The sequence below is a fragment of the Artemia sp. Qi Xiang Cuo genome, chromosome 3 (genome assembly GCF_049724085.1).
Source record: "Artemia sp. Qi Xiang Cuo chromosome 3, ASM4972408v1, whole genome shotgun sequence".
In the NCBI taxonomy this organism is placed as follows: Eukaryota; Metazoa; Arthropoda; class Branchiopoda; order Anostraca; family Artemiidae; genus Artemia; species Artemia sp. Qi Xiang Cuo.
This window is the reverse complement of record NC_142796.1, coordinates 24,805,055-24,823,931: the sequence shown is the minus strand read 5'-3', so window position 1 is coordinate 24,823,931 and position 18,877 is coordinate 24,805,055. Positions and strand designations below refer to the sequence as shown.

The 18,877-nt window shown below is 37.4% G+C and overlaps 1 protein-coding gene across 1 annotated transcript in view; it reads right to left on the bottom strand.

The window, feature by feature from the left end:
- The window catches only part of Ppox (protoporphyrinogen oxidase), a 56,892-nt gene that overhangs the window by 10,108 nt on the left and 27,907 nt on the right, over window positions 1-18,877 (bottom strand). Inside the window, 2 exon segments of the mRNA XM_089086010.1 lie at window positions 9,532-9,852; window positions 12,790-12,968. Of these exon segments, the coding sequence (XP_088942136.1) occupies window positions 9,532-9,852; window positions 12,790-12,968 (500 nt within the window).

Here is an 18,877-nt window from a genome sequence, read left to right as displayed (position 1 = left end):
TAGAAACTTCAAAAAAGACTCATTAGATTGTAAATTCAAAGGGATAGTGCCCTTTTTAATAGTCGAAAGTGATTTGAGGGCGAATAGCCCCCCTCCCCCCACGCCCATCATTCCCCCAAACACATCCAATCAAAATTTTGAGATAGCCATTTTGTTCAGCGTTGTTGATTTCCAGATATAAAATATATTTTTGAGGAGGACACTCCCCCACAACCCTCAAGGCAAGGGTTTTAAATTATGCCCTGGGGGACGTCTAAGGTTTTTATAGAAGGCGTTGTCATAGAAACTTCAAAAAAGGCTCATTCGATTGGAAATTCAAAGTGCTAGTGCCCTTTTCAATAGTCGAAAGTGATTGTTGAGCAACTAGCCCCACCCCCAGGCCCATTATTCCCGAAACCACATCCAATCAAAGTTTTGAGATAGCCATTTCGTTCAGCGTACTTGATTTCCAAATAGAAAATATATTTTTGAGGAGGACACTCCCCCACAACCCTCAAGGTAAGGGTTTTAATTTATGCCCTGGGGGGGCGTATAAGGTTTTTATAGAAGGCGTTGTCGTAGAAACTTCAAGATAGGTTAATTCAATTTGAAATTCAAAGGGCTAGTACCCTTTTCCAATAGTCGAAAGTGATTGGTGGGCAACTAGCCCCCCCCCCCCCCCACGTCCATCATTTCCCCAGACACATCCAATCTAAATTTTGAGATAGTCATTTTGTTCAGCGTAGTTGATTTCCAGATATAAAATATGGTTTTGAGGAGGACACTCCCCCACAACCCCCAAGGCAAGGGTTTTAAATTATGCCCTGGGGGGCATATAAGGTTTTTATAAAAGGTGTAGTTGTAGAAACTTCAAAATAGGCTTATTCAATTAGAAATTCAATGGGCTAGTGCCCTTTTTAATAGTTGAAAGTGAATGGAGGGCAACCAGCCCCCCCCCCACGCCCATCATTTCCCCAAACAGATCCAATGAAAATTTTGAGATAGCCATTTTGTTCAGCGTAGTTGATTTCCAGATGGATAATATGTTTTTGGAGAGGACACTCTCGCACAACCCCTAGGGCAAGGGTTTTAAGTTATGCCCTGGGGGCATATAAGGTTTTTATAGAAGGCTTTGTTGTAGAATCTTCAAAAAAGGCTCATTCGATTAGAAATTTAAAGGCCTAGGGCCCTTTTTAATAGTCGAAAGTGATTGGAATGCAACTAGCCCCCCCCCCACGCCCATCATTCCCCCAAACACATCCAATCAAAATTTTGAGATAGCCATTTTGTTCAGCGTAGTTGATTTTCAGATAGAAAATATGTTTTTGAGGAGGACACTCCCCCACAACCCTCAAGGCAAGGGTTTTAGTTATACCCTGGGGTGGCTCATATAAGGTTTTTATAGAAGGGGGCATACATTTTGCCTCCTCAAAAATATGTTTTTGAGGAGGACATTCCCCCCGAAACCCTCAAGGCAAGGGCTTTAGTTATACCCTGGGGGCATATAAGGTTTTTGTCGTGGAAACTTCAGTAAAGGTTCATTCGATTGGAAATTCAACTAGGGCTAGTACCCTTTTTAATAGTCGAAAGTGAGTTGAGGGCAACTAACCCCACTCTCACGCCCATCTTTTCCCCAAGCATAACTAATAAACATGTTGAGACAGCCATTTTATTAAACGTAGTTTTAAGTTCTGGAAATTAGGTCTTTGAGGACGACAGCTCCCCCACAGTCCTCAGGGCAATGGTTGTAAGTTAAGGATTCTCCGAATCCTTCCTATTATTTCTTATGGAAGGGATGCTCGTATAAACTTTAGAGAGGGCTCATTTCATAGGAAATTGAAAGTTCTTGTTCACTTTTTAAAAGTCTAAAGAGATTGGAGGGCAACTAGCCCCCCTCCCCTCCTCTACCCCCTAAATTCATCAGATAAAAATTTTGAGATAGACATTTTGTTAAAATAGTTCAAAGTTCTGATAACAAAAAACTCCGGTGTCGACAGAGCCCACCAAGGCCCGGAGGGTAGGCGTTGTACGTTATGCCCTGGGGGCATATAAACAATCAAACAATCATTAAATAAACAATCAATGCAAGCAAACATACAATAGATATTAATGTAAATTAATAACTAAATTTAGTGCTTATATTAATGTAAATTAATATATCAATTTTTGCTGGGGGGAATTTAACGGGCAGGAATTATCAGCAGGAAAAGAAAATGTTCTTTGAGGGGGGAGGAATTTCCCAGGGGTGGGTTTTCCAAATGTTAATTATTCAGGGAGGGGACGACTAAACCCATTCGTTAATATTATAAATTTTACGTCTGAAAGTAACGGGAATAAAGAATCAACGGAAATGTCAGAGATAGCACTTCAGGTTCCTTTAGACGATTTTGTTCGTGTCTTTTGAAAAAAGACATTTTAAAAACACAGATTATTTTCAGTTGTATTACTTTCTCTGTGGCAGCTCAATTATGCATGTGAGGGGGGAGGCTTCCCCCCACCACTGTCTACGCTAAGGTTTCAGTTTTTATCTCAAGGTTTAAAAATGAACACAATGCGATAAAACTATAACTCAAAACAACATATATACAATAATATATGCACATAACACAGAACAATTAAACAAAATTGCGTATTATGAGTTGAGGATCACCCAAATGATGGCCCAAGGGGCTCAGCATTCCACAATCTATAAAATCAATCCTGCAATGACTGAAAATATAAAGTATTTTTGAGTATTTTAACGTCTTCCACAACTCAAACGGCCCAACATTCTACAGCCCAATGAGTCTGTCTAATCTCCTAAATCGGGAGCGGAGGAGATAAGTGAAGTTCCGCCCCGTATTGGATGAGTTTCCAACCTCACCCTCCCCCTCTCCTACTGTCTACGCTAAAAATTTTCTTCTTTATGCCAAGTACGCCGCCCCCACCCCAGACTTTAATAAGGTAAAGTTTTGTATGGGAAGAACACATAGTAAATCTATTAGAATTATCCAGTTATAAAGTTAAAATACATACTCTGTGATAGATACAAAATTGCTTTGGCACACAAATCCTATTAAGGTCAATTCCAAAGAGTCGCGATCCCTTTAGGTCAGCAAGTGAAATGGTCTAAACCCCCTTATTGGAGCTATTTTTTCAATCCATTCATTGTTGTCAATCGCTGTCCACAAGTTATGCAAGCTGTCTATTTCATATATAAGGTTTTTATCAAAGACGTATCCGTTCTAGTTCTAGATCCGTTTTTTAAAGTCAAGAATAATCGGACAGTAAGAACCCCCCCCCCCCCATGCCATAAAACCTCGAAAATTTTTGAGATCAAAACCGAACAAAAATTGATTAAAAAAAACTCCGAAAAACAAATTCCTTAAATGTATGTACATATCAATCTGAACTTAACAATTACAGATACAAATATCTTTTAAAATTCAAACTCAAAACGAACAGAAATTACTATTAAAGAGTACATGAAACCAAAAAACAAACAGAAATTAAATAAATAGTCATAGCAAAAAACATAAATCATAAAATAGATGAATTTATATAAATGAATAAATAGATCTTAAAGCGAGTAATGCTTAGATTGAATATGAAAATCCAGCTTAAACCGAAAAAAAATATTTTGTTATTAAAGTATAAATGAAACTTAAAAGGAACAGAAATTAAATGAACAAGCAATGCGAACCAACATACAATATATATTAATGTAAATGAATAAATAAATCTTAAAACGAGTGAAACTTAAATTGAATATGCAAATCAATTTTGAATCAAATAAAAATAACTACAAATAAGAGTTTGGGTATGGCCTCACTGTAGAAGCCTAAAACCTACTGCGTCATTGGCACTTTACTGGAAAAGAATTATATTACAAATGTTTTGTTTTGTACTTAATATTTAAAATAAATATTAAAATTACAGTAAAATTTTGAACTGATGAGCTTTCAGCAATTAATATCATTATACATCAAATATTCAGTTTAATTTATTACTTCTTTCCAAGATTGGTCAAGACAAATATAGTTTCACTACGAACAAAATTTGGATACTGCCCCCTTCTTTACTATAAAAACCTAAAGCCTTTTGCGCCATTGGCGCTTCACTGAAAACGAATTACTCGTATATTATATATTTATTCTTTTCCAGTTCTTACAGCATTGAAAATGAAGTAAAAATTGCACTGAAAAAACAATCTTGAACTGATGGATCTTTCAACATTTAATATCATTATATATCTAATATTCAATTGGATATTGTTTATACTTTCCAAGACTGTTCAAGACACATATAGTCAAGGAGGCACACTTGTGCCTCTTTAAAGAGACGGCCCATCACAATGTTAAGCGATTTCCGGTCCTAGCGGTCGCAGAGAGACAGTGGTGATTGCATTTTGTAGCCCGAGCCCCAACTAAGAAACGTGCAAAATTTCATCTCCCTCCGACTTTATCTTCATGGGTAAAAATGGGCCGGAAGTTTCGACCATCCGACCACAGCCTCCCTTTAACGTTGTCCGATTGGGCTGAAATTTAGAGGTTAAGCTTTCCTGGGGCCCGGGAGCTTATCCTCAAAATTTCAGCTCAATCCTATCACTCCTTCCCTGTTTTCCAAAAAACAAATATAGCCACACAATGTTCATTTCGCTTTTTTTCAGCCATGCCTACAGGCCACAGTTGGCAACGGATCCGGGTGAATGAGGACTCATTCGTAGCGGAATTTGACCTGTTAGGGCCTTTTGATATTTTCAGACCGAAAAAATTATCCCCCGAATTTACATTTACGAAAACCCTCGTTTTCCTATAAGGGCCCATGTTAATTTTTCCCACCACAGCCCCCCTTTAACGTTGTCCGATCGGGCTGAAATTTAGAGAATAAGCTTTCCTGGGGCCTGGGAGTTTATCCTCAAAATTTAAGCCTGACTGTCAGGCGGAAGATCCGGGTTCGATTCCCTGTCAAGAGAAAATTTTTTATGTACTGAATTTAAAGTTTAAAAAAGAAACTCAGTTTCTTTTTTAAATCCAATCTATCAAATCCTTCGGCTCAACAGGCGTCTCCAGATTAATATCACAGTCGGCCTTCAGGTTACAGGTAAATCTCCACTGCTTTGATAACATGCCGTATACCCGCATGCTCGAAAAAAAGTTGAAAAAAGAAAATCATACTGTGCATTTGATTTGAGTATTCAGGAATTAAAAGCCTTAACACAAGAATCTTCAAAAGTGGGGGGTTTGGGAGGCGGCAGCCCCCCATCTTTAACTCCTGAAAAGATCAGCTAACAGTTTGTTAAGCAATAATAAGTAATAAACTGCACAAAAACGTGCAAAATTATTTGAAAAAAAAACTACGTTTTCTAAAGAGTTAAAGAGACTGAGTCACAAGTTCAAACCTTAAAACGTACTGGGATTAGGAGGTGCAGTTGGGGGCTAACGCCCCCAAACCCCTGCTTCTGTATATGACAGCCTCGCAAAGGAATTTCCTGACCGATGGAAATTTGTTGATGACCTAACGGTTGTTGAAACTTGCTTCAGAAATTTAATAAGTGACCCTATGAGTATCCTCAATGAAATTGGAGACGAGGCCATAGACTTAGACATGACAGTAAACCCCTCTAAGTCCATGATAATGCCCATTTGTTTCCTCAAATCCTCGCCCTATTTTTTTAATCCTATCTCTCCTGAAATTTCTGTGTCCTCACTTAAACTACTTGGGGTCACAATTTCTTCAAATTTAAAGTGGGATATCCACGTTAATGACATCATCCATAGAGCTAATGTGTCTATCGCCCTCCTTAAGCTCCTAAATAAATTCAGCGTTCCCCCTTCTCACTCCTTAAGAATTTACACGTCTTTTGTCCGCCCGCATCTAGAATATGCTTGTCCAGTTTGGCACCCTGGTAACTCTCGCGGCGAATCGGAAAAAATCGAATCAATTCAAAAAAGAGCCTTGCGAATACTTTTCAAAGTAGGCACGGTGCCGTACTCTCTGCTTCTAAAAAGAGCTAGTCTGAAAACCCTGGAGCAAAGGAGGGTTTCATTGTGCCTCCGTTTTGCAAAAAATGCCATAACAAACCCTCGGACGGCAAATATTTTCCCCAAACGTCACTCCCCATCCAGATTACGGCCGCCTCGAGCTGTTTCTGAGCCCATCCCTGCTTTGTCCCCCATTCGCTGCGTTACTTCCAGATACGAGAAAACTTTTATCCCCTTCATTACAGAGAAAATGAATAAAATGTCTCAATAGTTTCTTTTTTTTCCTCTTTTTTGTTTATTAGCTGATGGTACTGCCCCGGTTATTGCACTCTTTTGCTTGCCCCCCCCTTTCTTGACCAGTTTTTATTGTTTTTAACTCTTTTATTGATTTACTGTAGTGTAATTGCTGACACTTTCTTAGCATCCCTTTTAATTTAAATGCATTTATTTCTCGTTCTCAGTTTTGTTTGACCAGTTTTTAATTCTTTTTTGTCTCGCTATATTTTTATTTTGACAATTTTTTTTTTTTTTTTTAATGTTTTAATTGACTTTTTACAGTTTTAATTATTGACTTTTAAATGATGTTCATTATGGTTTTTTGTTCTTTGCATTTTTAGTGTAACGATTTATTTGTTTGACTCCAAAGTCCGAATTCGGCCCTTTGTGGGCTTGTGATAGCGAATTTTTTGAAATAAATATCTTATCTCTCTTATCTCTATGAAAGAGGCTGTGCCCTCCTCAACGCATCGCTCTTTACGCTAAAGTTTGACTTTCTCAGAACTCTTTTTTTTAAACAGTAAAAACTTTAGCTTAAAGAGCGAGGCGTTGAGGAGGGCACAGCCCCTTTCATATACGGAAGCGGGGGTTTGGGGGGCGGCAGCCCCCCAACTGCACCTCCTAATCCCTGTACGGTTTAAGGTTAGAACTTGTGACTCAGCCTCTTTAACTCTTCAGAAAACGTAGTTTTTTTCAAATAATTTTCAGTAAGGCGCCAATGACGGAGTAGGTGTAAGGCTTCTACAGTGAGGTGATACCCAAACTCTTGTTTGTAGTTATTTTTATTTGATTCAAACTTGATTTGCATATTCAATTTAAGTTTCACTCGTTTTAAGATTTATTTATTCATTTACATTAATATATATTGTATGTTTGTTGGCATTGCTTGTTTATTTAAATTCTGTTCGTTTTAAGTTTTCATTTATACTTTAATAGCAAAATATTTGTTTTCGGTTTAAGCTTGATTTTCATATTCAATCCAAGCATTACTCGCTTTAAGATCTATTTATTCATTTATGTTATTACTTGTTGAATGTTTTTTGCTACGATTATTTATTTAATTTCTGTTCGTTTTGGATTTCATTTATTCTTTAATAGCAATTTCTGGTCGTTTTTAGTTTGAATTTTAACAGGTATTTTTATCTACTGAACTTAAGTTTAAAATGGCCTTTACTTTTCTTTGAAAAACTTATTTTTCGGATTTTTTTTTTATTAATTACAATAAATAACGGGGTCAAACTCAAAACGAACAGAAATTAACATGACTAGGCCTCACATCACATATACCTTCTCAAGGCCAGAACATTATTTGCACTTAATTGAAAAAAAAAATGAAGGTGCTCTTAGATTTATTAATTATATAAAAGTGAAAAATAAATTTTTCCTTCAGTAAAGGGCATATTATTTTCTGGCCTTAAGAAGGCATAGGGAGTTATGAACCGAAGTCTATTGGATTTCGGAAGTTTATACGACAACCCATTCCATACAAACCTTATATGCCCCCAGGGCATAGCTTACAGCCCTTGCCCCAGGGCTCTGGGGGGCTGTGTCAACCTTAGAGGCATTGTTATATGTTCTTTGGAGTACTTTGTTTTAAAATGGATATCTTACAATTTCAATCAGATGTGTTTCATGAAAAGGGGTAGCTAGAATAAAAACCAACAGAGAGAAGAATCTCAATGAAAAAAACAACAACAAACAAGACTGCGGCAAGTGGAAAGAAAAGACGAAAAATGTAAAACAACACGGATATTTCGCCTGTATCAAAACAAGGCGTCTTCAGCAAAAGAGATACTAAAGAAGAACAAGATAAAAATCAAACTAAAACTAAAAACAAATAAAACCACCACCAAAAAATATACAATTGACGCAAACTAATCCACGTAGGGAAAAGCAGCTATTAGAGTTACTTCAGTGAGAACACCAAAGCAAATGAAATAAAAAATTGAAATTACGTTAATAATTCTGTTGCGAAATAATCCTCTTGTTGGCTATTCTCATGGCTGGCCAGTTTGGCTTAACATCTTTCAGGGGTAGTTAGGGGTAGGAGATAGTTGCCCTTCATCACTTTTGACTCTTAAAAGAGAACTAGAACTTCCAATTTTCAACCAAACAAGACTCCTCTAAAGTTTATACAACCAACCGTTCCATAAAACCTTAAATGTCCCCAGCGCATAACTTACAACCCTTGCCCCCAGGCTCTGGGGGTCTGTTTCAACCCCAAAAGCCTTGTTATATAATCTTTAGAATATTTTGAAATAAAATGGCTATCTTAAAATTTCAATTGGTTGCATTTCAGGAAAACACGACGTGGGTGTGTGTGTGTGTGGAGGGCGTAGCAGCCTTCCGTTCACTATCACTCTTAGAAAGGGCACTAGAAGTTCTGATTACCAATCCAATGAGGACCCTCCGAAGTTTATACGACCATTCTTTCTATAACAACCTTATGTGCCCATAGGAAATAACTTACAACTTATGCCCTGAGGGTTATGAAGGGATGGTCATCCTCAAAAACGTAATTTTCAAACTTTTCAACTACGCTGAACAAAATGGCTATCTCAAAATATCTTAAAAATTTGATTGGATGTGTTAGGGGAAATGATGGGCATGGGAGGAGTGCTGGTTGCCCTACAATCATTTTTGACTATTAAAAAGGACACTAGCCCTTTCGATTTCCAATCGAATGAGCTCTTTTTGAAGTTTCTTCGACAATTACTTCTATACGAAGCGCCTTGGTCTAAAAAAAAAAGTAAATAAATAATACATTGTGCAAACATCGTTCTTTACTAAGGCAGCGCTATTGTACTACCTATGATTAATATATAAGAGTAAACAAACAAATTAAGACACGGGATTTAGTGCGTGATGAAGGTGAAATTTATGGTCTCATCATATACGTAAGAATATAACTATTCTTAGTTTCCCCCTCGCGTTCAGCCGTGAAAGTAAAAACTAAAAAAAAGTAAGCATGACGGCACCCGACCCTTAAGCTCCAAACCGGCGGTGCTGATCTCGGTTTTGTGGCCCGTTGAGCCATGCTAAAGAAAGGAAGTATAAATAGATCAACCCTCCTTTCAAACAAAATTTTAGCCACATCCTAAAACAAAACACAGCCGTACTTCTCATCACTTAATAAGGGCGTGTTGAACCTCCCCCCAAATATAACCTTGGCTTCACTCCAAACAACAAACACTCCCTTACTGTCTACAACTAGCACTCAATACAGACTGATAACAACACAAAGAAAATTCCTTGTCATAAAACTTGTCTGTTGATTTTTCCATAAGTATTATATTGGAATATAAAAACTTACCAACGGTAACACATTCAATATCCTCAAGAATTTTAGAAATTCCAGGGTGGCTCTTCTTTAAAAGAGGAGCTAATGAAATGGCCGGTATTGCACTGATAAGCTGCTCAGTTTCAATTTCCTCCCCACTCTCCATCTTTATTCTAGCTTTCTTGCCTTGCAGTTCTATTGACGTAATTTTCGCGTCGTACTTGATTTCGGTTCCGTTGTTACAGAGGTGATCAGCCATGGAGTCAGTGAGTGTTTCAAGGCCACCTTGTAGGCTCCAAACACTCCAGCCTTCATGTTCAGCCTTACGAGCAAGCTCGGGCTTGGGCTTCTCTTCTAAAAAAGAAGACTGCTGCATAAATTTCCCATTTACAAAAATTATTTTATTCTGAGAATTTGTCAGGTTTTTTCTGTTGACGTATAAAGCTTTTTTTGTAGGTATTCATGGGTAATTGATACCTTAAAGCCCATTATCGTATTAAGAAAGCAGTGAAAACCTTGTAAAACAAAAAGAGTATTAAAAAATTTGCTTCTTTTCCGATTAATTTAGATAAACTGGTAAATTTATACCACCGATTCTGCATGATTTTGATTCTTTGCATGACTTCAGCTATAAGAAGCAATAACATACCTACTTATTCTATTAATAGATTTCTATTATGAACAAGCATACTTCATAATCAGGGGCCCTTTCTCCTGAGGCTGCAGCGTGAGCCATATCTCCGCCCCGCACCCGTCGAAGGAGCTTGACGTTCTGACAGAAATGGCTAACACAGAATTTGCTCTAAACAGAGTGGACAAGAAGAAAAAATAATATATATAGAAGACGAGTCACTCTTTACTAAGTCAGTACTATTGCGCTGGCTCTAAAATATAAAACGATCATATACAACAACGATCCAAATTAGTTTCACAAAAAAATATTGATTCCTTGTGATATCATGTTCGTTACTACATATCTCATACTGTGGCAAATGTCAATTTGTATTCTCTTTCTGAAGAAAGAAAGACTATCTAAAACTCATCTATTTTTTTGTTTTTCCTGGTTATGAAAATTATAAAAATAAAACAACTTGCAGAATTTTTGTTCATGTACCAACAATATCAACAGAAAAAATTGACTCTTTGCTGCAGTGTCAGCTGAGATTTTCCACAAGATATTTAACTTTAGTCCTAAGCATGAGACCATAGGTAAACAACTTACCCCAAATATAGCTGTCGGAAATTATATTAAGAATAAACAAACTTATTATTCGTATCTTTTCAAATCTTAGGGTTTTAGTGAATGAATCTTGGGATATTATTAAATAGTCAGTGGCCACCCTGTGTGACAGGAACCGCACAGATATTCCTCGCATTTAAACATAACGTTAAGATATGTGTTTTGATGATCACTTGTGTAAACCTATGATTATCTTCTCTTTTTTTTGGCCACTCGCCGTGGGTCAAAGACTACGAGTGGGTACCCAAAAGAAACCAAATTGATATTGTAGAGGGTGGAATTTCTGCAGTACCAGGTTTTCACAGGTAGGAACGTATAGAGCTACGTTTCATCAGTCAGTGCACTGTAGACTGTAGCGACTTCTTTTTCTAAACATGACACACACTTGGTTCCGCGCGTATCGATCCTGGGTATATACGTCAGAACCTTAGCTCAGTTGCTACCTGACATTCAATGGAAAAAAGAGGTTTTCCATAGGCTTATCGTGATGTGTACATAGAAATTGCGCGTGCGTGAAGACGGAGTATGAATCTTTTGTGGTTTCAAATATGTGTCACATATTTTTAATGGAGAGTATAGTCTTTGTCGATACGGTATATTCTATCTACTATGAGTCAGTGATCCAACTGCTGTCACTGTAGAAGGTTGCGTTCTGTTTGTGCAAAAATTAGCGTGATTGTTTATTTGCGTGCTCGTCGTTTTTTTTTTTCGAGATAGCAAATTTTCGAGCTACAGCGCGACCGTGAAGTTGTGCTTCCGGCTCAGAAAAAAGGCCAAACTGAAAGGTTTAGAGTGTTTTTTCGTTTAAACGTGGTGAAATTTCAACTGACGGTCAAACTCGCTCTGGACGTGCTTCGGCAGCCCGAACTGATGAAAATGTAAAAACGTATATATGCAAATAGGCTACTGTTGGCAACCACCGTGTCTTACCCTCGTATCGATAGTAATTTTGAGGAGCATTGTGCCTTTTCTTCAATAATCCAGGCACAAAGAGATAGTGGAAACCTTATACATTCCGCTGTAATCTAACATTTCAAAGGAAAGTAAGGTAGTAATGCTAAAAGTCTTGTTACACTGGGGTGATAAAATTCTTAACGTTAAGTCGATAGAGGACAATTAGGCGTCTTGAAATTCTTATTAATTCCATGAAGATAGCCGACAGGTTTTTTCTTATGTTTCTTAATACTATTTACCGCAAGAGCTAATTTAAGTCAGCTAATTTTAATTTCAGCAGCATGGGCCCTTTTAAGTGTTTTTGTTTCTTATACATTGTTTGGGAGTTACAGAATGAATTGAAATTACCCCTGAATAGAGAAGCCATATGTGACTCAGATTCAAAACCACTAATAATGAAAGTCTTTTCTGGGGATGCTAACGATTTGAAAATTTGTCCTTTTTTTTCCAAAAGAGCAATATTTTTCTGAAGCTTACAGCGCGTTGCACTTCTGACATTCTAGTTTTGCAGCAAGATCCCTTGGAGGGTTTGCAACAACATATTCAAGAGTGTACACATGGAAAAAACGGGATTATCAGGGCCGCCAGGAAGGGACAAACTGACATAACAAATTTCAACTTGATTTTCTACTTCACTTAATTAAAATACAAATAGCAAATTTAAATTTTTGTATAAAAGATCTTTTTCTCCTTTTAAGGCCAGTAGATGAGACAACTGGCCATAAACTTAAAATCGAAAAGAACACATAAAATGTTAACGAACCTTCATTTTTCATAAAAGATCTCTAATTTCTTAATCAAACTCTATTAAGAACTCACTTGACTCGTTTAACCCAAAAAAGAATTTATTTCATTATATACTAGAATAATATTACAGAAACCTTCTGTTACACCCTAATTCCCCAAATACTGGGAAACCCAAACATAAATTGGAGAGCCATGTCTCACTTAGCAACGATTAATAATCAATAAAAAAATTCTTTACTAAAAATATAATTGAAAGCACCGAAACAACGGAGCTTATTACTATACATTATCTATGCTAACTACAAATAGTAAGGGTTAAGCAACGGAAAGAAATAGATTTGTAAACAAACCTTCGCTTTTCTTTCTCATAAAAAGTTTCTTTGCCCTTGATAGTACGATCGATCTACTCTTCATTTCTGTCTCTTTCAGTTCTTTGAGCAAGAAGTTGACAGAAATTTCCCGACAGTCACCAGCACATATACCACGTACTAACGGGTCAATCAAATATTCAGCCACATCGGGTCCAAACCTATAATATTTAAATTTATTTTAAACTAAATAAACAAGTAATAGCACTAAAGAAAAGCTAATTTACCAGTACCTGTCGCTCCTCTCTTACGGTCAAAGAAATTTGCTTCAAATTTTTATTAAAAAGGTGCAAAATCTCATCCAGAATTTTAAGATGTGGGAGAAAAGTTGAGGTTTCTCCAGACAATTTCAATGATTAGTAAGGAGGACTACCAGTCAACACAATTTTTTCCAAGACATATTTTCCAGAGGATGTGTATACAGATCATTTTAGGTACCCCTTTGACTAACCATGTTTCAAACAGTCAGATGTACAAAAAAAGCGTTTCTATCCTACTTTCTAAAGCTATAATAAGAGAAAGGCTGATATGGACAGGATACGTTTTGCGGAAGAAGTCACAGATTGCTAAAGATTCGGCCATAGGCCTAGGGTAAAACCAAAAGGACCTCGTCCCCGAATGTGGTGGGGAGACATCGTAAGAATTCTCCCCAAAGATTTAAAGGAAATTAATACTTCTTTGGAGGATATAAAAAGACAGGCTTTGATAGATTGGGATAGAGGAAGAGCGGCACAGCTGCGTTGGCCTCAGCCTGATTAGTGCTGCAATAGTATTTTTATTTAGCATCTTTTAAACTTGGGGTATTAGTAGAGATGACCCTAAAGGTCCCAGGATTCACCCCTGCTGCCACCTACAACTTTTTTTATATAAATTATGTCTGTTTGTTGTCAGTGAGAATGAAAAAACAGGAATTTTGTAACATTTATGGATGTTTTCTTGGATGGTTATGTGTGTTGGTTAATTTATTTGATGTTTTTCATGGATGTCAACAGTAATTTATGGATGTTTTTATGGTTTTTGTCAGTGAGAATTTGAAAAACAGGAACTTTCTCACTTTTATGGATGTTTTTATGGTTCGTTGTCAGTGAGAATGAAAAAACAGGAACTTTCGCACATTTATGTCTGTTTTATGGTTTTTGTCAGTGAGAATGGAAAAACAGGAACTTTCTCACTTTGATGGATTATTGAGTCTAATGGAACAGGTCAATGACACTTCCTTCATGTTGTTGTTGTTGCTCGAGGCAAATGTTATGAGTTTCCAGGAAACAGTTAGATCACGTGTTTCCTTCTCAGCCAATCAAAGAGCTTTCTTACATAATAATTTGAACTTAATATTTCTTATATAACGGACATGCAATGTGATTAAATTATGATGAAATATTTTGACACAGTTCAAACAACAATGGATAAATTTGATGAATTAGAAGCCATTACAACTTCAATTTGCAATGTAAGTACATTTTTTATTTTCAAATAAAATTATTTTCCTTGGTCACCCTCCAGTCTCTTCACGAAAATCCCCCCCCATACAATACAAACATCACTATACAATCTTTATACTAGATGGATAACGTAAAATATATTCTTTTACCCTCAAAACCTAACCCCCCCTTTTTTTTACAACCAAATTCTCGCAAATAGAAATAGTTATCTTTTCGTTAAATTCCTGTTTTTAATTTTCAAAATAAAATTATTTTCCTTGGTTCTCCTCCAGTATATTCAGGTAAATCCCCCCCAGACACTACAAACCTCACTATACAGTCTTTATACTCGATGCAAAACGTAATATATGTTCTATATACCCTCGAAACCTAACCCCCCCCCCCACTGTTTTACAATCAAATTCTCACAAAAAGAAATAATTCTCTTTTCGTTAAACTTTGACTTTTCTCTATTGTATTCCTTTCTCTAACTGAGACATATGTCGCTACGTTGTTATTAACCGCTCTGGTTTTGACACAATCTCCAGTTCGAGGTTAAAATTAGCTGTCACCCCTTTCCTGTTTGTATACATTAGCTGGTTTTAGGCAAACTAAGTTTTCAGTGCTTTTACGTAATTCTGTGTTTGTCTGAAAATATCGGTTATCTAATTTTGTCTGCAAAATTACCGATAGATATTTAAGGGCATTGGAATTCCATGTAAGAGTGAAACGTGATTATCTCGAGCTTTCGATAAAGGTTCTGTTATAGGCCCAGGAGGGGGTGGGTATCCATGAATTTTGTTGGGGAGGGGATTAGCACTTTTAATAGTGACAAAATAGAAAGGATAATTGTTACTTACCTTAATTGCTTCTTCGACATTTAGTGATTTTAGGTTTAACATTTGAATAAAAGGTAGTAAGATACATTCTTTATTGATCTACATTGCGCTTGAATAAAACACAAGATTAATCAATGAGAGGGTAGACCTCGGGTGGGTTAATTTTCCTAAATTTAGGGGGGCAGAGAATATGGGTTTTTACTTTTTGCTTTACTGAAATAAGATAAATACTTTTCTAGACAAAATTATCTCTTACTGGCCGCCACCCAGTAAGAGAGCAAGGGCTAATAATGCAACCCCTGCGAAGGCAACAGTCATACAATATGGTCGCTGGCCGAAGCCTCTTAAATAAGTGATGCCTGCCCAAGCCGTGCTGGAATGAGACATCGTTTGCACATCCGCTCTCCTTGGACCTCTAATAGCTGCCCCATCAACGCTAGGTCAGGAGGTTACCCTCCAGCATGCTATGTCAGATCCATCCGACACCCAAGCCCAGACGGATTTTGCAAATGTAAGCATTTTTTCCTACCTCTCATATAGAAATATCTACCAATTTCTTCCAACTTTCTTAGGCCTTTTCTACATGCACCATTTTCGAACACTTAGTAAAAGTGTATCTCAGCGGGATATTGAAAGATTTTTTCTCCCCAAAGGAAATATAATGTTCTCCCTTTTGAATCATGTCAAGTGCATGCATTCATCCTTTGCTAAATTAGATTAGTGAAGCCAAAAAAAGCACCATATCCACCTCATAATAAGTAGCAAAATCCATTGCATTATAAACTGCTTTATTAGCAAATGGTTCACCTTGCCTCTACAAATATTATAAAAAAAAACAACTTTCTATCGGAATGAGTTGTGTATCATGAGAGGAGATGACTATCCGTTTCAAAAAATGGTTTTTTTTTCCAGAGCAGATAAAGAGTATTAATATGAAATTTTATTTGGAGGGATTGTTTGAACAATATCAAATTGCCACCATCTATGTCATGCGACATTTTAGACTGTAAATACCTTATACTAATATAAGATATGCTATGGGCTCGAGAAGCACCACAGGAAGCACTGCGGGCCGGGGAAGCGCGGCAGGAAGCGCTGCAGGCCGGGAAGCACCGCGGGAAGCACTGCAGAGCCCAAGAAGCGCCGCGAGAAGCGCTGCGGGCCCGAGAAGCGCCGCAGAAACCGACACTGGGGAGTGCCGCGAAAAAAAATAAATAAAAAAAGTGTAGGACTGATTAGAACACTTTGAAAATAAGCTATTTTTTTAAACAAAATCAAATTGCCGCCTTCTATGTAAAGCGGAGTTTTAGATTGTATATATCTAATATTAAGTTGGATATTTTTTCAGTTGAATTAACCAAACGCTACAATGCGCAGACTGCTACTACTACTACTACTACTAAGCGCTGACTTTAAATAATACGTAAATAATAATCCAAATTTTAAAAACAGTAGGGGATGATTTGAACACTTTGAAAATAAGCTATTTTTCATTTATAGGTTGGACGACCATTGGTCCCTTATTCTTTGTCTTCACACTCATTAGTTGGTGAAGGTGAGGAGCTCTCCAACAACACTTCACCATTGAGTGATATAGCTAAGTCCGACGATATACATTATAATATTGCTGATTATTTAAATGATTTTTTAAATTTAGATAATAGCAGCGTTGGGCAGGGGGGACTTGAGTCAAAATACACTACAGCTGTTGGAGGATTTCACACATGACTTAACTGGGAACCCTTCTCCTCCTCCTCCTCCAGCCTCCGATACCCTAACGAGTCCACTTCAAACAACTGAAGTGGACCATATCCCAGAGATTGTTGAACAACTTGGGGGAGGGGATAAGATACAAGAGGGGGAGGGGGTACAACATGTCCAGACTTTCAATTGTCCAATCGAATTTTAAATGCAATAGTTGTCTACACTGCGTCTTTTGGAGACCCTTTTAATTCACTAATGAGGGGGAAATTTGTTTTTGACCCCGTAGAAATTGTGCTAGAATATGTAGATAAAATTCGTGCACTACTGGAGAAGCAAATTCAATTGTGGGGGGGTAGGGATTCAATTAAGGTTTCTATTGTTTTAAAAGTGTTCTATTTAAATGAGGGGAAAAGCGAAGTTTATTATCATTATATACATTCCGAGATGCGCGTCATTTATCCAAATTTAGAAAATTTTGAAGGAGTTTTTTCCGAGTGGGTAGGGCAAATTATAGCGCATCTTGAGAACTCTAACGAAAATGAAGGTGGGTCTGTAGTTTTATTTATTGAAAATTTAAGTGTAAATATTTGTAAATTTAAGAAAGATTTTATTTTAAGAGGGGGGCAGGTGGGTATGATAGGGATACAGTTTTAAAATATAATCCAGATCTAGTAGGTTGTCGTGGTGTCCAGCGGATTTGTTTTGAAACAGATCAAAAGTTTTTCAGATATGCTTTCCTCATATCAGCATTTCAGTCTCTAGCAGATGACGCTACCAAGACAAATTTAGATCACTCGGCTGTACCTGGGAAGGATGGGTCCAATTTCCCAGTAGTAGATTTCTCTTGTTTAGAAGGAAAATACCCAGTAACGCTACGATATATTGAAATTTCTGAAAGGGATAGTGTTCATTTAAATATCGGCGTTACTGTGGTTCAGTATGAAACAGAATTTGAAGATGGGGCTTGCTCTAAAAAGAAGGGGTGGTTTTCCCCGTCAGGGATCCGTCAACTGAATTGGTTAAACACTGGGTATGGTCATAATACACACCACCTAGTGAACCGAATACAATTGGCCATTTTAATCCGATTACCGACATTAGTAGAGTTCTGGGGGAGGGTAAGAAAAAGGGGACACATTTCTACTGTCCAACATGCCTCTCTAGATTTTGGACTGAATTAAAGTTGCGAAATCATATGAGACACTGTAGACGGCATTGATATCAGACGGTGGAAACAGTTTCAGGGGATAGGGCCATTCTACGCTTTAAAAATTTCCAGAATACCCTCGTCCAATGCAACAAAATATCTTTGGACTGTGAAGCTAAGCTGGTGGAGGTGAATGATCCCCAATTTCCAAACCGAATCAAAGAACACCAAGCTATTGCAGCGTCCTACGCTCATGCGCAAAGAGACAGTTCTAAAACCATGCAGTTGTTAGAAATAGTTGAGACATTGGATAAGAACGAGTGTATGGTCAAGGCACTGACTAAACTAATTGGCACGGCTAATAGTGCTATTTCTCGTTTGAGAAATACCCACTATCCAATGGTGCTGTCTGCAGAGGATCGTCTCGCGATTAAAAATCAAAAAATATGTTGGGTTTGTACGGGGGAGTTTGTAGAGGGGGTTAAGGGGACTAACGGGAAAAGAGGGGGGCGGGGGAAAGTCAGAGATCATAATCACTTGTGAAAGGAAATATCCTCAGGGGGTAGTAATTTTAGAAGGGTTGCGCATCAATCATGTAACTTAAATGTTAGCCAGCAGTTTTTTATTCTTGTTTTTATTCACAACTCTAATTATGACTTAAAATTTATTTTACCGGCACTGACACGTATGCATAGGGAGGGAGGGGGAGTAGATAGTCTATGGGTAAACAGTTCATTTACCTATAACATTATTCCCAAATCGGCTGAGAAGTTGTTGCTTCTCGAGCTGAAATGGCAGGCAGCGGATAATGGACATACGAGCTGGAATAAAATAAGGTTTTTAGATTCCTTTAGTTTTTTTTTCCAAGGCATTGAGTCAATTGATTAAAGTGCAGAAAAGCGACAATTTCGATAGCTTTCCCTTGCTTAAACAGCACTTTCCAGACAGTGAAATGTATG